Source organism: Gavia stellata, chromosome 28, assembly GCF_030936135.1.
Source record: "Gavia stellata isolate bGavSte3 chromosome 28, bGavSte3.hap2, whole genome shotgun sequence".
NCBI classification, from domain to species: Eukaryota; Metazoa; Chordata; class Aves; order Gaviiformes; family Gaviidae; genus Gavia; species Gavia stellata.
The window spans coordinates 1,799,002-1,825,034 of NC_082621.1; the positions used below are offsets into that span (position 1 = coordinate 1,799,002).

General features: G+C 43.0%; 1 protein-coding gene across 1 annotated transcript; it reads left to right on the forward strand.

Annotated features, from left to right (window-relative positions):
• The first annotated feature begins 16,527 nt into the window (after nt 1-16,527).
• Nucleotides 16,528-26,033, forward strand: FBXO47 (F-box protein 47). The gene is made up of 10 exons (XM_009818165.1): nt 16,528-16,708; nt 17,133-17,303; nt 20,159-20,235; nt 20,796-20,873; nt 22,008-22,116; nt 23,029-23,205; nt 23,771-23,917; nt 24,514-24,656; nt 25,070-25,229; nt 25,915-26,033. The coding sequence occupies exons 1-10, from the start codon at nt 16,528-16,530 to the stop codon at nt 26,031-26,033; spliced, it is 1,362 nt and encodes a 453-aa protein (XP_009816467.1).

Genomic DNA, 26,033 nt, shown 5'->3' on the forward strand with positions numbered 1-26,033 from the left:
CTGGATTCCTCACAGGACAGCAGAGCCTGCAGCAGCGGCAGTCAGTTGTGACATTGGACTTTGCCTGCAGCCCGGCACCGAAGCCCTGGATGTGGCGGTAGAAAAAAGTGCAGTCAAAGCTTTGGTTTGGCGTGGGTTTTTTGTTTTGTGGTTGGGTTTCCCCCCCCCATGTGTGGCTGACGTCTTCCCTCCTCCACCAGGAGTCTTAACAGGGGCAGCAAAGGGGGGGGCAAATCTTGGTACAGGCAAAATACACGGTTGCCTCAAGCAGCAGGCTCTTGGGGACAGCAAAATAGATGCTTTTTGCTGCACGCTGGCTCTGCTTGCACTCAGGAAAGTTGGGCTGGTTGCCTCTGCCCCTCTCCAGGGAGAGGCTGGGTGTTTGGGGGTAGGTGCTGTTGGTGGCCCAGGAGAGGTAAGGGTGGCTCTCCAGGGCTCAGCTCCCCTCTCCCACCCCCCTCTCCCCCAGCTCTGTCCCTTTCTCCGCTCTGCCCTTCACCTTCTTTTGGGGCGGGTGACATTTAATTTTGTCTTCACGGCCAAGAAGCCTCGTGCCCTTGTCTTTTCATCCTGCAGTTGGTCTTCCACCACCATGGTTTCAACTCCCTGCCTTCCTCTCCTTTCAAAGCAACAGCTTCCACACCCTGCTCCAGAGAAAGGGAAACCTGATCTATTCTAAGGGCAAAACCCTGTGGAGGATTCACTTTCAGGATGTTTGTGAGCCAATGGCTCTGATGCACTTTTTGGCATCTAATTAGTTTGCTAAATTACTATGACCCTTACCCCAAAGGAGACAGAGTGTGAAAAAAATCTTACATTCCTTCAAAATATGTCCTCGTGGCACGGCCACTAATCCAGCAGGAACAGAGTAGGTTTTGACGGAAGAGGATGGGGACAGAGCACTAGCGAAAGCAGTGTCCTCCCACAGGCTAAATCCTGACGTAAATCCAAGCTCATTCATGGGCATTTCACGTAAATAAGGCGTGAAGGCATACATGCCTTGATACAATTGAAAAATCTAGAAATCACCTTGTTAACATCAGTTTTTAGAGCCTACTCAAGTCAGTGGAACTTCTTCTATTTTTTTATTTTATTATGTCTGTGATAGGCCCCTGGTCTGGATTTGTACGTATATCGTGATTCCAGAATCTGTCCCTAACTAAGGGCTTCAACACTAGACCTCTCAGGGTTTTCTACTCCTTCTGTGCAACCAGAATTCAAGACTAATCTGCAGAAATCCTCTACCCTACTTCCACGGACACCAGCTGCAGGACTGGGCCCTAAACTGAGGAAAGCTTGTATAAAAAAAGAGAGAGTCCAAAGTCCAGTGTAAGGTAAAGTTTTTCTTTCCCCCACCAAAAAAGGTGTTGGTTGTATGGGGCTTTTTTTTTTTTCCCCTTTTTTTTTTTTTAATTTTCTCTTGATCCTCAGTTATTTATTCTGATAATCATGTTTGGTGCATATTTTATCCACTGGCTGGTTCAGCTGTCACTGGTGGTGATTACTGCCAAAGGCAGGGTCTGTCTAATTAATGTTTTCCTTCTCATCTGCTGAATTTATATAGCCATTAAAGATAAATATGGATGCTTTGTGGCATTTAGACCCCAGATTATACCTTCTCATACATAGCCACTAGGGAGACTTTTGCTGCATCTTATTATGGCATAAAGGCACCAAAATGCTCAAACAGGGTAAGTCAGACTGAGTCGTGCCAAGTTGTTATGGCCCAGACAGTCTCTCTTTAGACATATTTTGAAGAGAAACTTTATTCCCAAATAAAGCTTTCAACTGAAGGTTGTTTTTTCCCCTGCTTCCCTGAAGTAGAAAGAATTCAAAGGGATGCTGTCATCTAGCTTTTGCCCCGGATCTGATCTCTTTTGAAATGGTTATGAGCTGGTAAGGAATTTTCTGTGGATTTAACTCTTTTCAAATAATGGCCTTGTTTTTACTGTTTTTCTTAACATGCATACACAATAACAGCAAGACTTTGGGTACTCCTCTTCCCCTACAACCCCTACAAATGCTAGGTAACATCCGAGAGTTCTAAAATGCTGCGAATTTAAGAGAAAACAGACTTTAAATAGAGTGCAATTGAGCTGTATAAATCACTGGTGCATTACAGCAGCCAGGATCTTAAAAGGGTTCAGAAGAGGATCAGATACTCAGGTGGAAAATAACAACATCCAAGTGCCACAGCACAGAAACGGCCGAGATATGTAAAACACCTATACTTCAGGGCACATGCCAAGTTCTGAGTGCCTGGGTCAAAAAGGTGCTTCCCCCCCACCCCCTTTAAGGAAAGAAACAAAACACACCAGGCTATTCTGTATTCTGTAACTGCCTAACAGATGCTTGGTCTACCTTCTATTGAGGAATATGGTTTGGGGTACTGTCAAGTAGCGCGTTAACAGCTCCAATTCATCATCTCTAAGACCTTGTGGTAGAGTAGATGGTGAAGTTACTGCCCATAGTCATGTGCGTGCACTGGGCTGAAGGTTTGGATCCAACCAGCATCTCCCACTGCCCAGCCTGGAGAAGCAAGGCACTTCGATGCTGTGTCTCAAGGAGGAGAAAAAAATATTCTGTCCTACCTTTCGACGTGAGGTCTAGCTCTAGGCACTTGACGTTCACATCTGGGAAGCTCGTGAGTCAGCAGGGAGCAATCTTTTCCGAATAGCTTTTGCACATGGCTTTCTAGTGGAAGAGGTTCTCTGTTGAATTCCGGAAAGCCCAACGGTAATGTAGTTGATGCCTAGAAGAAAGAGAAAAATGTCTTTACCACCACCAAGTAGTGCTCTAATTTTGAGGAGAATAGGAAAGTCTGGGTGCAAGTATAATGCTGGCTGCACCAAGTCAAACGCATCAGGATCAATACTCCTTTCTTATCTGTCTAACTCTGACTTCAAGATGCCGGTTAATCTTGCTAGTCTTGAGTGCCAAAGCAAGAACATAATGATGGCGGCTACAACATAAAAAGGTTTTGATTTTGCTTTTAATCGTGTGGCTTCTCTAGCCACATCCTGAGTTTTCCTCTGGATTCTGATGAACCCAGTGACTGGGCTCGCTTCAAAGCAGACTGCATAATGTACATGTGTATATTGACCTGTATATTTTATAGCTATAAACGGGCTGGGGCTGTTAGCTCAGTGTTCAGTCCGTTGCTCAGCTGGTTAAAAGAGGATGCAAAACACAAGCAACTGCTACTGCTCCTCGTTTGTCTTTCCAAGCACCGTGCCCTGGCAGTTTGTGGCCACTGCTGAGCGCGTCGTTGGGGTGTAAGGCAGCTGCCTGTCAGCAGGCAGAAAATGACATCACGTACCTGCTCCTTGGCCACCCGTCTGCGTTCGGCAGCTCGGAAAACACAGCACAGGGTTTATCAGAGACCAACGAGAGGTTGGTCCTGCTCCTATGGAAGTTGGGGGCTAACGCCCCATTTTTGACATCGATGGGAGCAGGACCTGGATCAAAAAATAATCTCTTAATAACTAAAGGCCTACTTTCCACATACTTGAATTTACAGCACAGTTGGACTATTTGGGGGACTAAAGGCACTTTAACTGTCTTTTAATGCAATGTATTTACTATGGATTATCTGCATGGAATACAGTCTTAAAAAAAAATCTTCCTTTTGGACTGCTTTGTTTTCAAAATAAAACATGCAAAGGATTATTGGTCATGTTATGTGAACTTCTAAGCAGGATGGGAATTATTTTCATCTCATATTCTTTTAATTGACACTATAGGAATACAAGGATTTTTTTTTTTAAAACATCCTTTTCTGTCTTGATAGTAACACATCACATCAGGAGGTGTTCCCAGGACATATCTAGGATAAAACCTAATGTAATTGAGGTTTGAATCAAGACTATAATTTTCTTCTAAATTAATTCTGCTCAGCTTATTTAGATTTTTTTTTTCCAGGCTTCTCAGCTTGAACAATGAAGTTTGCTCAGTCCATTTGACTTTTTGACAGTAGTCGGGTTTAGTGTTTTATCTCCACACTAGCACCAAATTATTTCAAAATGTAAATCACTTTAAAGGTCATTATCTGAGACCTGTGGGTAGCACCTCCAGGTTTAGGCTTCTTTCACTATTGCACATTAAAAGAATGAACAAATCGGCGTGATGCAGTAACTGAAAGGAGATGGTGAACTGCAGGAAAAGGCCCATCTTGCAATTAACTATGGATATCAATAGACTAATTTCCATGGGAGCTTTGATAGCACTGCTTCCACGTGTCTTACACCTTGAGCAGCTGATAAGGGCAGAGCCAGAACAAGGACTTACCCGTAACCTTTTCGATGGACTTACCTTGCAAACTGCATCACGTAGAACTATCCAAGGCAGCACAGAAATTGGAGTAATTCAGTCCTGCTTCTCATCCCCTGCAAGAGGTAGGTATGAGCCTCGTTAGAGACATACTGAGATAGAAGGATGTTCACAGAGGCAGGACGGATTGTGGAACCGCACAACAGGGTTGTGGTTCAGGAGACGCAAGTCTCCGATAGTAAAAGATCTCCTGGTATCTCAGCTGCTCGTCTGTAATATGTGAACAATAACACACCGTGTTTTGCCTGTGGCTATTTCAATTGTAAACTCCCCAGCCTGGGGCTGTTTCACAGCATGTACGTGTAGTGTTCTTGGCCTTGATTCTGCTCGAGGAGCTAAACGCAGAATTTTCTAAGCATAATTTTGTCCCCGCTGTCCGTCTGCAGCGAATGTCAGCCTTTTTTTTTTTTTTTTTAAACCTCCTTTCAATGGCTACAATGATGTCACAGTATTGGAAAAAGAAATAATATATCTGCTGCATCTTGTTTTCCCTTTCACCTTCCCAAGCCCCTCGCACCCTGTTCATCCCCACTTCCCCAGGAGTCTTTTCCAGGTTGGGAGAAACTGTGCTAACATAACACAAACAGCCATGAGTTAATTTAAACATGATAAAAGAATTCTACTGTCCCAATGCCTTGTTCTATTTTTCTGAGCAGAGAAGTAGGAGATACATAATTAATATATATATATATATGTGTTCCATTTTTATATATATATATATATAAAACCACACACACACACATAATATATAAGCAAATACCTTATAAACTACAAATAAGCAAAAATGTCAATAGTCAGCTCTCCTGAGCAAACAGTTTTCATACTAAACAACATCCCAGAAACGGGGGGGGGGGGGGGGGGGGGGGGGGGGGGGGAGGGGAATACCTTAACCATTATGCAAATAAACAAGGGTTTGTACCCTGGAAATGCAACCTCAGGTACCCCAGCATGCTGAACCATAATTAATAGCACTGAAAGCAAGTAGGGAGCAGATTGCTACAAAAGGGCCTGTGGGTGGTGGAATAAAATCTCAAATAGATGCACAGCTCTGAATCTGCATTTTACAAGTGCTGTGGAATTAAGCTTTGGTTACGACTGGGAGCAGGGAATTAGGGCTCCTGAAGTCCTCGCTTGTTGTATATAAAATGTCTTTATGCCTTGGGTCGCCTCATCTAGAAAGGAAGGATGGGAATAATTTTCTTTCTCACAAAAAAATTGTAAATTTTCTAATATTTGTAAAATACTTACAGATGCTGAGAGGAAAGGTGTTTTCAAGGGCGGGTGGTGCTGTGGAATTACTTGCTTAGGTGCCTGCAACCATCATACATGTGTCCATCTCAGAACCTGGGTTTTTTATCCCTTACACTCACTAAAAGAATTTAAAATCTTCTCGAGTCAGCTTTAGAGATGAGGAACGGGTGCTGCTGTAGTCAACCTGTCTGACTAGAATACATAACGCTCACGCTCGCCACAGCTGGGGAGTAGGGCAGCAGCACTCGCCCAAAGTGGGGCTCATCCAAATCCTGGAACAGGTTTGGGGGAAGCCACGAAGCTGATTATCATGCTGGGGTTTTTATTAGCTTCATGAGACAATTTTATTAGTTTGCATAAAATACACTTCTGGCCCATGGATGCGAGAAACAGATTTTGTGTTACTGCATTCAGCAAAGGGAAATGTATTTTCACACACACACCGTTCTCTGACACACCGGCTATTTGCCTTAGCGGCTGCTCCATCCACCTCTCCCAGGAGGCTGCATCTGCCTCCCCGTCACCAGGGCCGCACGAAGAGCTAACCGCTGCCTTAAACATCTGCCCAATCTGCAGATGAACCTGCTGGGTGCTTGCCAGGACAAAATTCAGCTGGTGCCTGCAGCAAGGCCTATCAGTATTTCAGGCAGGTAGTTCCACAGAAAATTTACAGCGCAATTCTTTTCATCCCTTCATCAGACTGAATTATAAAACGACCACTCCAAAGGCTATGCTAAAATTGCAGCGACGATGCCACCGACACCCGTAGGCAGTCGCCTGCCTCACCCACCCTTGCAGATGTACTTGCCAGCCTGCACGCTGGCACGCTTCTGCCAGCCGGGTTTCAAACGGCTCAAGCGATGTTTCTGCCACCAGAAATTGCTATCTTAAGCTCCGCACTACTCTCCCAAATGGCAGACAGGGGAAGATTAGAGGGTGGCATCCTGCAGAGCGCTAATTATCAGCACAGCTCCCAAAAAAAGGGCTCGACTAACAGGCTGGCTCTAAGGAAGCAGAAAACACCTGCACGTTTCCATTCAGCTACCACGAGAGGATCTCTGCAATAACCTTCATCTCCTCCCACAGTTTTCTCATTAAAAAAGGATGAGGAAGAACCTGTGAGCAAAATTCACATACAGAAAATTTTCCAAAGTCTGGGGTTTATTTTTCTTTTCTTTTCCTTTTTACACAACAAACGCCGATTGTTTAGCAAGTGGGTGAGAGCAGGCAGCAATTTTCCTTTTTCTCAGGAAAACTGAGCTAAGTTTTGTTGCTCCTCTCCTCAATTTGAACTAAAGTTATAAAAATTGACAGGTGGTTTTGCTACTTTTTTTAAAACCTGACAAAATCTTCAGCATGCGCTGGCAGAGTGCGTGTGAAGTCCTTTTCCTCTGCACAAAATATATAACTAATAAAATATCAGGATTACTGTGATAAAAAGAAAACCTTTTATATTTGTTTTCCTTTTTTTTTTTAAGTACTGAAAAGAGCAGGTTTGCTATTCTTTTAAGAACAATTGTGGGTTTCATGCTCTGTGACAAGCCGCATGCAAGTACCTACAGGCTTTCTGGTGCCTGCTCTTGAGGGTTATTTCGATGACTCCGCTTCGCTGCCGAAGGATTTTTAACTCTGCCAGCCTACAGACCTACAGAATAATAAGAAAACCCAGGGTGAGAATTTCTTAACTCCTTCACCCCTTCCCTCATTGCTCGCTGACAGAGGTGGGGATAACTCGACGTGCCTGACTGTCCACAAAGAAACGAAGATCTACGATGGCTCCCGCTGTTGGCAAAGCAGTAAGTGGTGCCTGGAGGCGTCTGACAGCAATAGAAATGCACGAGTTTGTACGTGAATCTTCCAAGAAACAGCCTGTGCCACAAGCTTTGGCGCTGGGAACACGGGACTGCTCAACACACAGCAGTGAAGAGTGAGACAGAAGCTTGAAGCATCACCAGGTTAATTTCTTTAGTGTTCACACTATCCCTTGTTACCGCATTTTCTTGGTATTCCCGTGCCCCTATTGCAGGCCAGATTATTTTTCCTCCCCAGACAGGACAGCCGCCTTGGCTTCTGCGGAGTTGCCCTGCAACTTTGAGGAGAACTTGCATCCCTGCAGAAACAAGGTTTTTCTTGGTGTTTCTTCAAAGGAATAATAGGGCCTACCAATATGCTCAGCCTGAGAAAAGCGCTAAGATCATAAAGCAGAGTGGTATTGGCGGCAATAGCTTCCTATCCGCTATGAAGCTTCCCATGGCTCAAACGGGTAATTATCTCCATGTTGTGCTGACAGGTTCCCATCTGTTTAGGGCTGAACATTGCATCTTAAAAAGCAGCAGAAAGGAAGAGCACCAGTTACACTCTGACAGGTTCGCTCAGCTCTTAGAAAACCAGGGGAACTTGATTTGAGATGCTAATGAATTCTTACTAATCCACTTCTCTTTTTGTGCTGGTCTCTATTTCTCTGCAAAACTGGAAGATGCAGAAAGGCTGAAGACAGGAAAAATACAAGGAATATTTATAAGGAAGGAGCAGACTGGAAAACCTAGAGGCCAGACCCTCAGCTAGGATTTGGCAACCGCAGAGGAACGCCTCTGATGTGAGGTAAACCGTTCATACCTGATGATGGATGAACAACATACACAGGGCGCAAAGCTGTACCGCCTTTGTGTCCACCTCATCCACCCTCTTCCTTGCCTTGCCTCTTTCAGTCTTACATTTTCTCCATCCAAACATTCAGTACCATCATCCAAGGCAGGAAGCAAGAGCTAGGACTCTGGATTCTGCCTCCGGTATCTTCCAAACCACCTTGAGGAAGTCCCTCAGCTCCCCCTGCTTCTGCGTGTTTAGATAAGGCTTACCTCCTCCACAGGCACGTTACACAGCTCTGTGATTTCATGCACGCAAAGCCTTTTGAGATCCCTGGTTGAAAGGCACGGTGGAAGGGCAGAGCGTTGCAATTGGTCTCAGCCACGACCACTGTCCAAAATGACACAGAGAAGGCAAGGAGAAAATGGCAAATCCTAGCATTAAATCTGCTTCTGCCCCACATGCCCCAAACCAAGACAATTATGAGCCTAAGAGGAAGGAGGACATCTGGAAACTCTGTGTATTAGCAAAGATCCTGCCATGGTTTTCTGCAGTCATCAACAGGATGCCACTTTGTTTTGATAGTGCAGCAAGGACATGGATGATGCAGCGTCACAGAACTGCAGTGAGGATCAGAGCAGCCAGGCCATGGATTAACCTTGGTCCTTTGGTGCATGGAATGTATTAAGTGATTATTTCTTATTTTTTTCCCTGTTTACCTATTTTTTGTTAAATTTTCCATTATCTTTTTTTAATTCCTCCAGCTGCGTCTCATCCATATCGCTCCACAGTTCCGCAAGCAAACTAACATGAAAATTGGACTTTGCGTTATCAAAATTCTGATCAGCTTCTCAGCAGATCAAACCGTTTCCGAGGTCTGGGCCAGGATGTTGGATGTATAGATTCCTACCCCTTCTGAGCCCTGTGCCATTCATCAGCCCTTCCACACTGCCAGCAGTCCTTAAATAGAAATGCCAGCCAAGGAGGGCACAGCGATTTTATCCTGAGAATTCATTAAGAAGGATGATACAAAACAGTGCCTTAGTTCGCTCCGTATCCTTGCACGGTGCATAGCAGAGCCTGTGCTGGAGGAGTCAACAATCCCCCACTAATTGTATACTTTTACCATTTTGTAACAAGCCTTAAACTGCTTTCTTCAAGTATAAATGTAAGGCTGCATCTAAAAGCTCCTTAATAACATTTCAGAGTTTCAATGAAACCTCGGCAGAGAATAAACATTTCGCAAATGAGGAAAAATTTGATTTAAATAGAGTAAGTACTGAAGAAATTTTACTGCCTAAGACTGCATATGAAGTGACACGAAACTTGGAAGCATTATGTCTTTCTTCTGCGGTTTATTATTACCATTATTATTTCCATTTTGTAATGTTTATAGCGCACTAGATGCTGTTCTTATTAGCGCTGGTCCTAGTGGTGCAATTCTTCCAGCATTCTCTTTTGCCTCCCACCACATTTGGTGTTTTCTTTTAATGCCCCCACTCAACTCAAGAAACCGCAAAAGAATGCCAGCTTTCCGCCTGTTGCTCAATAGCTTTTGAGTTATTTACATCTAGCCCTTGTGATGGTAGGGAATGTCTGAAGACACGAAGAATGCATATTCTAAAACAAAGGTAAAAGGAACACCTTAAAGTAGTAACGTGTAAGGCCAAGTTTTGGGAAGCTGAACACACTGGCTTGGCACACACCTCCTGCCCCGAGTCGAAAATGCAAAAGGCTCGCTTGAGCTGGACGGAGGGGAGCGAGACACAACCCTTCCCCTGCAAAAACAGATGCAATTTGTCCAGGCATGACAGAGTGCAGAGCCCCTTCCCTGACCCTGGAATCATTTCGGCTGGAAGAGGCCTCCAGGGGCTTCTCCAGTTCCCCACCCGGATGCACAAAAGCTTCCTCACTTTTCTGTTAAGGTATCCCTATCTAACCGCTCTTATTTCCCATTTGCACCTAGCTCTACATTTAAATATAGGTGCTGCTCCTATTGCAGGGCTCTCCCATGGTTTTCCTGAAAATCATGCATGTGATTAATGAAATAATGACTGAAAACTCTGCTGGTTTAATAGCATGAAAGATTGAGATCTTGCCTACATGGCCGTTGCAGAGGAATTTAATGACATGCTGAAACACGGCTTCAGCGTGTTTACGGCTACCTCCTAGCTTCCTATGGGGTTTAGATGCCTAACGTGCTTGGGCTCTTTGGAAAAACCTCACTGGCAACTGTCTGCCGTCTAAACCCTAGGTATCTGAAAAGCTGACTCCATCGCAGTCCTGCTCTTGTTGTTTAAGTGTTGACACCGTTTCTGCCACTGACAGCAGCAGAGCACCAGAGACACAACGGGTATTTTTACCAGAATTACATAATGTTGCTCACACATTGGGTGTAGGCAGGGCAAAGATAAATTCGGTACACAAGACAAGGCCACTCATGCATAGAATAAGCAGTTAGCACTCTAGCAGAACCATCACCATAGCTTATAACAACTCAATTGTACTTTTTTCCTTATTAGCCTTCATCCTGTCATCTCAAAACAGTTTACAAACATTGACTAGATTACAGAGCCTCAAATGAAAAAAACCCAAACCTGTGACTCATTCAACCAATTTAAAACAAACACAAGATAATACTTTTACCCCACAATGCAATTAAATTGCAGAACTCTGTGCCACTGTTGCCATCTTTAATTATGCCAATCATTATGTAGTTGGATGTATTTGTTTAGGTCCACCACTGCATATTAAACAGGTGAGTCTGGATGTAGCTTCGCAAAACCCCTGTCAGGCTCCAGAAAGCTGTCCCAGAGGAAGGATACTCAATTTCTGCCCCATTTTATTGTATTCTTCCCCCAAGCAACGGTATCTGGTAACTACTAGAAACATTGACATTGGCGTACATGAACAAGTCCGGCAGTCTGGAATCCTTTACTCTGGCATTCCTGAAATGCAACTCTCTTGTGGTGAAACACAGAGGTGCAAACCAGCAAAACGTGATGGGGATGAGGAGAACGATACCTTTCTGCGTGCGAGAGAATTGCTGAAGGATTTACAGAGGCAGAATGCAATTGAATGAAGAGATATTCAGCCAGGCGCTGCTAGCTGTCTGCCAGCTGGAAAAAGAAAGAGGGGCAACATAAGTCTTTAGGCTCTGTCCAGCTGGTGCTGCCTAGTTGCATAGCCAGACTACGCAGAAATGCCTTGGAGGCATGTTATTTTTGCATGCTTGTCTAATTTACCTTTTCAGCAAAAATACTGCAATCGTGGTTACATTGTCACGGCATTCCCGCTCTCCTTGCCATGAATTTAACCAGCAGTTATCAGACAATGCCATATCATTGTATTTGGAATTGATTTTTGTTTTGTTTCTATTTCGGTTTCGCTAAGGAAAGTTCTTCCTTCAATAAAGTTCCAGAAAAAAACCCTAAACAACTGCCTGTGAAAAAATAACCTACTGGGGAAAAGTCCTTTAAACCAGCTGCAGCCCTCTGCTGCCATCGTATGGGAAGTGCTTTCGGAGCCGCAAGAAAAGCTCTCCCGAGAGGTTCAGTTAATATCCCCAAGAGAACTAGTTATTTATAGTCAGCTACTTCGGGAGCAGGATTTGTAAAAAGAAGCAGTTATTTTAGAAACCAGTTTGTTAGCGAATACGAACTGTCCGCTGCTCTAACAAGGAACGGCAGCTTGCCGTGGTCTTCCTGAGATCGCGGCACCGCGGAACAATACTATTTTACAGGATAATGCAATAGCGTGTAACGGCTGCACAGCAATTAGTAACTACTTGTTGTAGCACAGCCTCCGCTAACAATGTCTGCAGCTGGTATCGCGCCACATTTTTGTTTCACAACGCTACAGCTTTGCTCCGAGACATATGTTATGGCACGCTGACTTAGTGTCGTGCCATCTCTCCACTGCAGCGTAAATAATTTGTATGCAGGCTTCACGGCCCTGTGTAAGCTCGTCCCGCAGCACCGCGGTGCAAGAGCGGTGCGGCGAAGTTCTCCGCTGACGTTGGCAAGGCCGGGGCCTGGCACCGTTGCTCAGGGTCATGTTTTCCCCTGATAACGGGGCTTGGTGGCCCCGGTCTCACGGGAACAAGCCTGCAGGACGTGGGGGCTGTGCTAGAAGGCGGGCCGGTGGTGCACCGAGATCTGGTCGTGACAACAACCTACGGACACGGCCTACAGCTCCATAGGTGCCCTGACACTCGCAACCCGGAGCGATGCTCCCTGTGGTACCCCGGGATGCGGGCACACAGGCCCCGCCGCCCCTCGTGCTCCCGCACCAGCCACCCGCCCCACGGCAACCCCGCTCCGAGGACACCAAACCGGCCGCGGGAGCCCCGACATCCCACCTCGGCGGGAGGCGGGCGCCGGCCCCCCCTGCCCCGGCACCAGGGCCGCGCAGCCGCCTCCCGCCCTCCGCGCCGGAGCCCCGCTCTGAAATGGAGGCCCGGCGGCGGCCGCCGCTCTTAATTATTCATGAGGGGGTGGGGCCACGCCGGGCTCGTGGCAGGAGGGGACGCGCTGTCCGCCCGGGCGGACGTTACGGGAAGGGGCGGTGTCTAATTTAATATTCAACAGGAGGGCGGGGACAGGAGGGCGGGAAAGCTGTGCGCGAGGCCCTTCCTTCCCGCCCACCCCCGCCCGCGCTGAAAGGAGCAGCGGGCGAAAAGGCGGGAAAATAATTATTACAAACCAACTAGCACAAACCCCACGGAGCGGGGCGGAATTATTAATAATACTAATAAATCACTACAGGAATAAACCGCTTCTGTTGCCTGTAGTAATGTCTTCCCTCCAACACGTACGTGACCGGCATCACCCGCCTTGACAACCACCGCCCTGAAACCGAACTGTTTTTTCCCCTGTTTGCAAACATTTCCGCTCCTGAGTAAAATACGCAAACACCGGTGTCCCTGCCTGTGTGCACCTGTCTACATTACTATGCCCAGACCCCCCTTTTAACCCCAGTAAGTAGTGACGTTTGACTGAAACCATGCTTTAAAAAAATTAAATAATAATAATTTTAAAATGTATTGGTTTTTTCCCCTCAGGGCCACGGGATGCGGTGCTCACTGGAGGCAGTGGGGTCTGCTTGCCCCACACGCCCCCATTCCTCTGCCACTTCCCTCAGGGGCGGCCTGACGGGCAGCCTGGCCGGGGGGGTGTTTGCAGGGAGGGAATTTTCCTGAGGTAAAAAAGAGCTCATACGGTGTTGTCTGTAAGCAGGCATCGACTGTGAGACTTTCTCTATTACCTGTGTGTAGGTTTGGGGGCGCAGGTCCCCGTTTTCAGCTCCCTAGCCTGAATTTTGGTGGGCTGTGGGGGAGAGGGGCCGTGGAGGGCAGAGGAGAACGCGGCCTAGCCGGTCGTTTGGCCTAAAGGTCTGCGATAGCCCGGCTAAATCCGACGCAAAAGCGCAGGTAAAAGGCCAAATATAACCCACTCCCTCAAACACTGCAGTCTGAGGAGCAAATCCAGCCTGGGCTGAGGAAAAAAAGCAAGTGCTGGCGTTGCCCCTCTGACCGGGCCCGAAGGGACGAGCCCGAACCGTCCCTCCCTCACAACAGAAAAACCCAGTCGCCATCAGCAGTGGGATCAGGAGTCCCCGAAATTTGCTTTCTACTCGCGGTTATTCACCGATTTAGATGCTTATGGGGCTGGTTTGCACTACCAATCTGATGTAGAGCCTTTAGCATAAATAAAAACATGGGTTTTGTTAACTTCTTGGTGTAGCCCAGGGGCTATGGAGTACTAACATAACTCCACGGCTGCGCTCGGTGCTCTAAGGTTTGTCATCCCACACTTGAACTCATACGTTTTTATTTGCGCTGACAAGGAAAAAGAGAAAATTGAAAAGACAAAAAAAAGGAAAAAAAAACCCTGTCGAGTTAATATTTGAAGTGATTTGTTTTATGCTCTTTGTGAGGAGGCCAGGAAACGGATATGTTCCAAACCAATCTCCAAAGTAAACAACCTTTTGCAATAAATGTTTGCCAAATGCTAACACAGGGCTGGGAGAAATATCAGGACAAAAGCGCATCCATTAGCAGGAGTTTAGCGACTGCTTAAGGACAAGAAACATTCTAGAGTGGGTTGAAAGTTGATGCTTTCTGCCTTGTAAACAAATTAGGTTATAGCAACAAATAAGATGACCCTTCTTGGCTAATATTATGAGCTTAGCTTGTTAAATATTTAACATTTACCTTTCAATTTTCCAGTCTGGATTAAGCAGTTCTCTAAACAACTGGTATCCCAGCAGCAGATGGAGATGCACAGACCATTGCCCCGCTCTGGCTGAACTCCCTAAGAAATAAAAAACACGTTAAGTCAAAGAGGAAGCAAATGGGAGCTTTCAGTAAAGTCTCTAAGTTTTGGCTTTGAAACTCGCTGCTTGTACTCGTTTTTATTTACATTAATTTTATCTAGCTCTGCTCTAAATTAAAATACTGGTAGTCAATTCAACTTCAATCAAGTTGAATAGAAACAGACTGGAATTGGCTGAGTACTTCTGAAAACCTCCCTGTGGTGAAGTATTTTTTTTCTTCCATATAACACAATTGCAGACCCAAGGTAAGATTTTCAAAAAACACTTAAAGATGCCATAAATCCTTGCAGTACAGTCCTGCTAAAGACAGTAAGGGGAGTGAGGAAGGAAAAGAAAGTATCATAGGACTGCAACTTTATTTCTAAAGTATGAATCAGAAATACGTATCAGATTTAGCCTGTCTTGAACAAAGTTTAGTGGTGCCCTGTTTATAAACGGGAGTGGAGCTGCTGTGTATATTGTACGTCAGGAATTTAAGCTGTCTTGAATCCACAGTTGTGTGTATAAAATTTCCACTGACTTCAGACTTTGCTTTTAGAAGATAAACATTTTTTCATACAACTGTGTGTTTATCTATAGGTGGTTTCTTGATTGTTCTTAAAGGTGTTACCTCAATTTTCTGTCTCTTGCCTGAGCAGCGTAAAAGCCTTATGAAACACTAATTTTAGGAGCAGTTATATTTGCTCATGAGCCTTGTGAAAGTTCAAGCTCTAAGCTTCTTTAGCTAGCTAGAATTATACCATACCTAAATTAAAAACGCTTCCCGTGAAGTATAACTTCCTTAAATGTACAATGCAAACTCTATCCAGCACACAAGCACAAGTCAGCCAAACCCATTTGTAACACTTTTAATGAAATGCCCCATATTCTTTCAGTTGTCAGTACAAACAGTGCTTCCATTGTGGATGTGGTAATTTTGCTCAGTGGCATACTAGAGAGGTCTGGCTTGCGTGCTTTCGTAATAAATATGAAGGATGTTTGGAACTTGTTTTCTGTAATTTTTGTAAATTTTTAATCTTTGAAACAATGAGGTCTATTCTCTGAGTGTATTTCCCACTGATGGTAACTGGGATGTTGCCCTGCAGCTTGGACGGGTTCCAGTTATGTTACTACCAGCGCTGCCAGCTCTTGTAATTATGCTGCAGCACTCATTCTCTTTGGCAATTTCCCTGAAGCCTCAGCTGCTGGAATCAAGAAATAGTGTGAAAAATCTCAGTTAAAAAAACCCCCAACTCTCATTGTTGCCTGACAATGTGAAGTGTACCTATTCTAGAGACTCAGAAACCAGAAGGCAAATCAAAAGAACGTATTTCTTGATCTTTTTAAAACGCACTACTTTTCAGACCCTCATGATTTTGGGAAAGCCTGGGTCACTGAATTTTTTCACATAGCAATACTGTATCATTTCTTTGTATATCACACATATAGTCATTACATGAAATTAAGCCATGTATCAACTTAAATGCGGCAGGAAAAAATGGTTTGAAGCATCACTTTGTTACGTTTAATCTTTTTTTTTGGCCATAAGCAAGCACGCGTATAAGTAGGTACCACTCTAAAGGAATTAAGAAACATGACAATCATTTCAATAACATCCCTATAACTTTTCCGTATTCTGTTGAATAATTAGTGTAACAAGGTAAAAGAATGTTGTTAGTTACTGTAGCTTGTACCACCACATATACTTCCTCGAGAGTTTGCTTTTAGAACTATTTTCCTAACTTTCTGATGTCCCACTCATATGATGTCCCTCAGTGCTTTTGTCTTTTCCTCCTCTAAGATCAGCTGAATACTCCATTCTCTGAGACATGGAATTAGAAAATTATTTAGTAAATCGCATGTCATTGCACTAAATTAAAACAAAAATTCATCCCATGCATATGACAAGATTTTCACACTCCACCACTGTGTCTACTATGGAGTAGTTTCCTCTTAGCCTAGTTTTGGGTGTAGTATTTTCCTCCTCGGAAAATAGGACTTTCATTTTTTTTTTCTCCAGATTAAATTTATGGGACTCACAGAACAATGACATCCACTGCAAGGGCCAGCTACACCGTGATTCCTAACCAGAAATACAGACGCAGTAACCGTCGCTCCAGGCAGTGCTGCAACATCTTGGGCACAGATTCCCCATCTCTGTCGACACTTGGATATTTTCAGACACTTCCGTTAGAGATCTTTCAAATGGTATTGAATTATCTTTCAGGTGAGAATCTGATAAGAAAGGTATTACTGCCAATATCTGAAAATTCCCACAAAAGCTTTCCATTTAGAAAAAGCCATTATTATTTAAAACGTTTTACCTTTTTGCTAGCAGAAGTCATTTCATGTGACTTATTCTCTGAATTTTCAGCTTTTATGCATGAAGAAGCAAATAACCAAAATTTAAACTATAATTACAAACTATTTTAAATTGGGTTTGCCTATTATGTGTGAAAAGTATTCCTTAGATCTATCCATTTCTAATTATTACAGTTTGTTGGCAAAGGAGATAAACAGTAATCAAATTTTGTTTTATTAATAAATCTTAGTTCTCGGCCTATTTTTGAAGTAAGATAAAGTTATTGACTACTGATCAGCATTTTTCTTGCAGTAAAGACTTACAAGTATACTGGGTTTTGCTTTTTCAGTGAAGGATATCAGCATGCTGAGCATGGTGTCAAAAACCATAAGCAACCACCTTATTAATTACATCTCAACCCCATCAGGAAGCCGAAGGCTCTTACTGCAAGACTTTCATAACCTTGAGCTATCTGGCAAGAGAGATGGATCCTATATTTTAGAGCACTACAAATCTCTAGGTGATCCTTTAATGCAAATGGTAACAATTAGAGGAGAACCAAACTCGGTTAAAGGGTTTCTTCTGTTATATGCATTGATCGGTAAAATGCTGAGGATATGGCCCAAATCATTTGCACAGCTCCCTTTGAAAGTGAAGTTCCTCTCCACGCCAAAAAGCCCACTCAAATGCCATTAACTGGCAGGGGGAGGTGCGAGGAATTACCTAAAATGATTCCAAACCCTCTTAGTTATGGAAAAAAATAATGTATGTTCTGCCTCCTCTATGTTTATTTTTTCCTATGAAGTGGCAAGCAGGGCTTGGGCAGAGGATCAGTTCTCAGTAGTAGGTGTTTCCAAATTTAGTTTGTTTGGACACCACCACTGGAAACTGCAGCAGAAACCAAGACTCCCAGGCCCCACACTAGCTGAAGGAATTTGGCTGCTCAGACTGCCTTCATGTATCACTTTGGAGCAGCTCGCATTCCTCAGTCTGGGAAATGCAGCCGCAGTACTTAAACCCAGCCTAATTCTGAAGTGACCAGCAACAGTTGCCATCAGAAAGACTGCTTGGTAGTCTACTTGAGATGTATTGCAGATCACATTCCGCTTCTTAGAAAAGAAGTATGCTCGTCACAAAAATGTTATCACAGTTGTCAGTGACCAGCATTCTCCTTGGCAGCTTTGTATCAGAGTTCAAAGACTGAAATGGGCATGAAGAACACATTTTCCTCTCGCTCTTAGCTTAAGGGCAATGTGAAAATGTCTGCACTTTTGCTGTCATGGTATACTGTGTGCTAACCAAACCTTTTCTGGGTGAAAAGATTCACTTGTTCTTTTTTTCAGCTGCTCAGACCTCTTTTGGCATAGCATAATAGAAATCTAGATCAAAATAACATGAGTTCAATGGTAATAGGGAGTGCCGTACAGCCTCAAATTCAAAATTGTTTGGCTTTTAACTTTTCTGCTGATTTTTAAAACACATTGATTCTAACTCGTTCAGCCTCTCACTCAGAAATGAAGCATTCCTTCTTATGTGTCTCGAACACTGAAAATTTTCTTCACCCACCCACTATCAGTGTTCTTCTATCAGAGAAGCAAATTAAATTTAATCCTAATTTGATCCACATCAATTTATTGTTACCTAGCTGATTAAAAAAAGTTGTTTATTTGACAGAGAAATAAAATGGTGCCATGGTTAGATAGAGAATTATAAGTATGGTTTGAACTTAAGACATTAAATAAAGGCAAGCACAAGGTAAAGGAACGCTGTTAAAGTAATTTAGACTAAAGACCTCCTATTGTAAGCAAACCGTGTAGGTTTTGTGGTATCTTAAAATAATCTTAGAGTTTTATTTTTAAAATGAAGCCTGAAACCCTACGATTCTTTAACAACAACAACAAAAAATCAAAATTAGTTTGGGCTTTGTAGTAACCACAGACAAAATGGCAACTTGTTATTTAAATGTAGGCATGAACCCGTCGCTATAGTAGGCCTGGTAGTAAAAACATGATATATTCAAAATATAAAGATCATTGGCAATATCTGTGTCATCAGTGGAAGGCTCAAGAGAACGTTTTTGTTAAGAGGTCAGTTGCAAAATCAATATTTACTTTACAGCAGGAAAGACTGGACTCAATGGGAAAAATTCATTCCTGTTCAGAGAGCCTGAACAGGGACTACACAGTACATAAATCTCACTTAAACTCAGAGGGGTCTGGCTCCCCTCAAGTCCATGGTAAAATCTTCCAGTACTTGTAATGGGGTCAGAATTTCAGTCATCGTTTAAAATGGACGCGGGTTATAAATGATCATGGCACTGTCCTTCGGCACAGGGGGGATTTTGCTGTACAAAACCAGGAGCAGTACCTTCTGCTCAGCCCTTTTTACTCATCATAATTTTTCCCCACGCTGATGGCTGTATTCTGATGTGCAGCTACACTGTCTGAACAGTTTCCACTATTCTTCAGGGAGTGCTCGCCAAAGTCTAATCTAGTCAACAGAAAATTGACTTGACTGAGCTTTGGACCTTGTCCTAGGCTGATGAATAAATTATGTCTGTCATGTAGGAATGCTAACACACTTCTAAGTAAGGAAAGAGTCAATTTAGAACCACACTAAATGCATAAAGTACTTTTTGACATTGGAGAAGTTACATATTTTTTGGGAGACTGACAATTCGGAAAAAAGTTTCCTTTTTTTTTTTCTGTCTCAGAAAAGTACATGCTTTTCTGTGGGTTCTTGATTAATTAACAAACAGGATATATATATATATTATTCTGGTAGAAGTTTTTGAAGAGCAAGATGTTAACCCATTTTCTATCAGTAGTGTAAAAAAACCCCACTGCTTAACAAACAGCTGTTCCACACTATAATGAACTCCAGACTTTGACATCCTAAACACATACCATTTCAGTCCTGTATAGGAAAATAATTTTACCTCTTAGCTATGTTTTACATTAACACAGTTTAGAATATTTTCTTTTTAGAGCATATGGCTATCTTGAAAAAATTTTGGAAGCTCGGCTTTCCATGATGTAAGGGGAAAACCAGCATTCCCCAGGGTACTGTTAAAAGAGGTGCAACAAGGAACATTTATTTCCAATATTTTTAACAGCTGTAATTCTAAAACCAATACAGTAATTTTAATGGGGCTCCAACTGTGACTAACAGGGACTTTAAAACAACACAATAAACAAGCGATGGCATAGGAAGCCTACATACTGCCTGACAACATTTCTTTAGTAAAAGGTGTCCCCGCTATGAAAGTGTACACTAGAGCGAGCGTGCTTGTGGTGTGAATGCTTAAGCTAATTCAGTAACGTATGTGCCGTGCACGTATGCTCATAGTCGCGTATTTATTCGTTTTGTTTGCAGGGTTGTTGCTTAAAAGATGCACACTTCTATCGCCTACAAAAGATAGGCTAAAGTACATACACAAGATTATCTCCGAAGTAAGTTCACATTCCTTTCACTGGTGTTTGGAATTGTCCCTTGCACTTACAATACCATTTCTAAAGGCAATTGTTAGTGAAATTATGCCTTTTACTGTCCCTTTGCTGGGGTTTATTACTACTGTGTAATGGATTTATTGTCTTGAAATCAGCCTCTTTTAATAACAACAGAAAAGCCTAAGCCAGCATATTGAACACAAGGCTGTTTGTTCTTCTGAGATTTAATATTCCAAGATCAGTGGTTTTCAACTTTTCTTCAGTTTGTGGTCTACTAGAAATATTGCAGTGGAAGAGCACAGCTCTTTACAGAAGTTCTGCTCTCCTGAAAACAGGGTTGCTCTTCTTAGCTTACTTTTGCACACCCGTTTGACCACAGTTTTGAACGTAATGCTAAGCTATAACATGGGTACTACAACTTGTTTCCTTATACAATAAGGGAAGGGAATCCTTCTGAATCTCTCTAATCAGTATTGGTGTACAAGAGTAGCACAGAGAATTTTCAATCACAGGAATTAGCTTATGGTCAGTTAAGATAAATTACTAGTCTTTTGCAATTGCAGGTTTCCTGTTTTAAACTTAATGGTTGTCCAAGTCCTTTGCATTGTTTAGGATTACAGTGCTATGGGGTATTTTTACAGGTACAGTATCTTTACTGAGAGAAGGCAAGTATCACAAATATAAAACAAAATTAAGGTAGTTTTCTAAATGAATCCGTCTTTTTACAAGATGTTCAGAAGTATAAGATGGTTTTGAGTCTTGGGGGGTAGGGAGGAGGGTATTTATTCACACAGTTCTCCGAATTTCCTTTCTGGTTGTTAAAGTTGCTGATTTGACTCTTGAGAATTCCTTGGTCTGGATTTCACTACCAACCAGTCTGGATTTTGATTAGCGATTTATTATCTAAGAAGACATGGGAGAATGGGAGCATTTTATTATACAGCTTCGAATTCACAAATCAAGAGTAGAGATGGTTTAGTTTAAAAGTAAACGGCTATACACATGATATGCCACAATATTTTTGTTAGCTTGTAGTAGCTTAATTAAAAAAAATAATCAGTGTCAAATGAGTTAGTTCAGCAATCCACAGCTTATTTACTGTAATGACTACGGTGATTGCGAATATGCAGTAAAACGCCAAGGGCAGGACCTTTTTAACACTACTTGAGATGTTTGATTGTGAAGTGTTAGAATTGCCACAATGGAGGCTTTACTGGAGAGTAATTTTGTTTTAAAAAAATACAGAAACAAATTCTGTCTTAGAAGAACAGGCATTTTGAGCACATTTTCAATGCATTTAAGTCTTAGAAACTTGTACATACAGGTTCTGTATACATATGCAGCATTAAAGTATTTGATAATACAAAAAAAAAAAGTGATTATCTTTCCGTGGTTAAGAGTTACAGAAAATTATTTGTGCTGGGACGTTTGTCTTTGTAGCAAATACCTTTGTGTACTTTTCCACGTAAGGTTCAAAAATAAGACCTTGGCCCTGAATGTGGAATGCCATTAGCAGCTTTTGATTCGGGGCTGAATTAAGCTTTAAGTACAACCTCTGCCATCATGTACAGCACCGCTGTAGCAGATAATGGTTTCCCTACACTCATCAGGGAGATGCTGTGCAGGCACCACACTCCAGGTATGACACCTTCCCTCTCTGTTCTTCTGAGAAATTGCAGGACAGATTGTATTTATCTAATATGAGAAATGGCATTGTGATCTAAACCTATGACTCAACCTATTCATTTTTACCCGCTTTCTTTTGCAATCTTCAGATCCTAACAGCAGGCTGGGATGAACTAGAGTGTCACCGGGTTTTTAACTTCCTCTGTGAGCTGAGCAATTTACCCCGTAAAGTACAGACAGTTGTCAGCAGCAAACCGGGTAATGATCAAAGCAGACAAAAGTCCTACAAAATCATGGAGAAGTCAGAAAACCGATCTTGATTACTGCAAACAAAATGTGTCTAGAATTGAGAATATTTTAGCTCAGCTACGCCTTGTAGCACCAGTCCTTTCCTGACTCTCATGTACGTTCTGTTAGCTTCAATATTACGCAGAAAGTGGGCATTCTAAAGCAAATACTTGGCCCTCATATAGATGAATACAGCTATTTTTTCTTCACCAAAAGCAAAGATAAGTGCTTTTGTCTTTGACACGTATTCTGTAGTGAAGAGAGTTGTCTTGAGAGGCGTTTAGGTTTTTTTGAATCATTCCATTATCAAACCAATGCATAAAGTTATGTATATATGTAAACAGTAACATATAATTGAATCTTTCCTACTGTACACCAACGCCAGTGAAATCAATGGGAAAGGAACCAACACAGAAATAAAGTGATGCAGTAAGAAGTCAGGTTTAATATTTCTGAAACACAACCCTGACATGGCACATGCCTCTCAAGAAATTCTCACCTTACTCAGCACAGAAACGGGTATTTCTGTGGAACACTTTATACACAGCCATACACATGCTTCCTCCTATTTCCACTTACTGATGCCATCAGAGAGAAAAGATCAGAGTAACCAAAAAACTGAGCTGAGAGCCCCTGAAGACATGCACGAGCTTCTGCAGAAAGGTACCAGAGGGTACATCGACAGATTCTATGGCCTGAATTAGTGCAACGTATCCAAAACAGCCAAACTCAGGAATTAACTGCTGAGAATTTATTTAAATCCCCCTAGATGTGCTTGGGCAGCTTTAAGAAAACCCTTCTTTCTCTTCCTATCAAAAAAAGTAATCATCTGTATTGTGCGAGGCTTAACGGATTTATAATATCTGCATTCTTTTACCCCAGGAAGTGCCCGAAAGCTAGAGCTGCGGATAAGGTTATACTGTCGTAGCGTCTTGTTGAACCACTGGATTCATCGAAGTGATTCTGCATTTTGGTTGACTCGTATTTTAAAGCCCTGGCCCATGGTCAATCAAGCTCGCCTGCTGTATATCATCTTTGGGCCAGTGTCCTCTCTTGATGGCGAGTAGTCTGGGGGGTTGATTTTCAACACTTGTTCCCTGAGAATGGGATTTCCTTGCAGGATGCAGCATTTCTGAAAACCGAGCTTTAGGCAAATAAAATGTAATAGTATTGCCTAGAAAAAAATTGTTCTGCTTAACCAGATCTCACTAACATATAAAATACATAAATGATATATATGTTTGTATATATATACACACACATTCATATATCTATATAAAGTTACAATTCAAGTGAAGAAATTGCACCTCTGTTCTCCCCTGCTTAGGGTAGAGTTAGCTTGAATGCACCCCAAAGAAGCATCTCTTTCCCTGAAGACAAGCATGCTTTCTCGCTTAATTATTAGACCTGAGGTTCTTTAAATCGCCCTTTGATTCATGCTGCCACTACCACTGTCCCTGCTAAAATGACAGATGGAAAAAAAATCTCACTGTCACAAAGACTGAGTTGTGTTACCTGAATTCCCCTCCTCTGACTCTGCTGTAAGGCCCAGTTTAGCACCTTCCTTGTTTAAAAAAAAAAGACTTTGTCACTTAATAGCAGTTGTGATTAATATATTGCTCAGGACATGTGGTTTGGCAGAAAATGATAGAAGGACCAACAGATGAGACCAGTCTGAAAGGTCTAGCAGATGCAATTAAACTGCTGTATGATACAGAAGCTAGAGAATGGACGGCAGATGATGTTATCAGTCTTGTGGATGAGCTGTCAGGTGTGTTTTTGCCTTTATCATTAATCCATAGGATTATATCCTCCAAATCTGGCAATAAGTGTGTTTCAGGCACAGAGGTGCCTTGGGAAACTGACTGCAATATCCCTCACAGTAGCTGTGGCGTAACTGGAAAAGTCATTACGCTTGGAAACCAGGCAGTAGCTGGGGATGAGAGAAGCCCAGCGCTGCTTACAAATTCAGGCTGTCCTTCCCCATTGTGAAATATTTTAAGAACCCACACAGACCTTTAAAATTCAAGTCTTGTCTAGCTGTTATTAAGGAAACATTGTCCAAACTGTGTAAGCTGAAAACATAATGTTTGTTCAAGTCAAAATTCTACTGAACAATGTTAACAGCTACATTGAAAGTTACTTTTGGGTGAGATTAAATCACAGAAGCTAACTCTAACTGTATTGCTGGTAGGAATTGCTTATACAACTTCATTGCCGCAATCGTATTCCAGGGGGTATCCCCTCACAAATTGCAGTTAGCTATCAAAGCCAACAATTCATAAATTCACATCTTCCAGAATAGTTTTTGTTGCACTCCTTTCTCTTTGTTCAAAGATCACTAAAATTCTCTATTTTATTACAAAGCTGTTCCCCGGGAGTGGCTCATGGAGAACAATGCTCGGCTTCTTATTCTGAGCGGAAACAACATTTGCTTCACTTTCATGGCCAGTAAAGCTGTGAACGGGAGAGCTGTCGAGTTAGCCAGGCTCATGGTCTTCCTGGCTTTGGTGAGTACTACTGAGTGGAGCAGGCTTGGGCCTTGTGTCTCTTTACCCCCAGATTTGCTTTCTCAGACTTGAAAGCTGTTTCCTCACCTACTCCTACAAACCAGGAGTAAGTCCAGCAAGAGGCTTGGTACCCTTCCACCCACTGGTCCTTGTCCAGCACATCTCTGCAAGGCAGCAAGCCTGTCCTCGAGGAGAAGTGCCGCTAACAAAAGGTCGAGAAGTTCCTCCGTTAGCATGCCTACAACAAGAACAACCTCTATGTCCTCATAACAAACCCTCATTTTCCAGGCCATGGCTGCAACCGATCCACTCATTCATTAGAATCAATAGTTAATTCTGAGATTTAATCTCGCCTTTTATAGTGTCGTACTCATCATAAAAGGCGTATTTCTAATATTTCCTGTGTATCTCAGGTCTGTGAGAAGGACCTGTACTGCATGGACTGGGCAGTAAAAATGATGCAGAAGGTCTGCAAAGTTTTCAGCACTCCGGGGAAGAGAAACAACTTCCTGCAGTGTGTGGAGAATGCCTTTGCTCACATGGTCATGGACATGCTACAGACGGTGCTGTCCGGTAAGCCTGCGGGTCCGCGAGCCAGGACGAGCTCTTTAGTCAGGAGCTAGCACTGAGCGAGGCAACGCAGTTAGCGCGGCATCCCAGCCCGTCCGCCTTCCCTCCCTCACCGGGCAGAGGTTTTTTGATAACGTAAAATAATCAATCAAGTGGCATAATTGGGAGAGACATTTATTTCAACCACTCTCTCTTGTCTAAGAGATTCCTAGTGCCCTGGATGGTGAAACCGAGAGTCTTTTAAAGCACATCCCACCAGAGCACTGGGCCCGAGGTCCTTTTGGGCTGCGTCTAAACACCGGCTCTGAGCAGCTGCCAGCCAGCCTGTTCATCTCCACAAGCTGCAGTTGCTCCCTGTCCACAGCTTGTCAGCCCTGATAAAACCTCGAGACTGATTACGATGGCAAGCTGTAAAGATGAACGGCCTGCTCAGTTAGGACAGATTTTTGTCTTAACGCACAATTGTTCTTGTCCGTCTTTGGACAAGCTGGTGAAGGAATTTTGGAGAGAGTCTCCTGTGTTGTTTCACAGCTGTCCTGCCATCAGGTGCAGTAGCTGATGCCTCATAAATCTAAGTGGAGGTTGCTGATTCAGCCTCTGCTGAAAACACTGAAGGAGTAAGACTGATCTTCAAAGAAGTTGTTTAGTTTCACTAATCATTTTAAGATGTTTTTCTTTGCCCCGGTAGGGGATCGTGATGAAGAGGACAGCAGCTTTTTGAATTTGTTTCACCTTGTAAATGCACAAGCGAACTTCCATAAAGAAATCCTGTACCTGACCATGAGAAGCAACAGCAACACCCCTTGA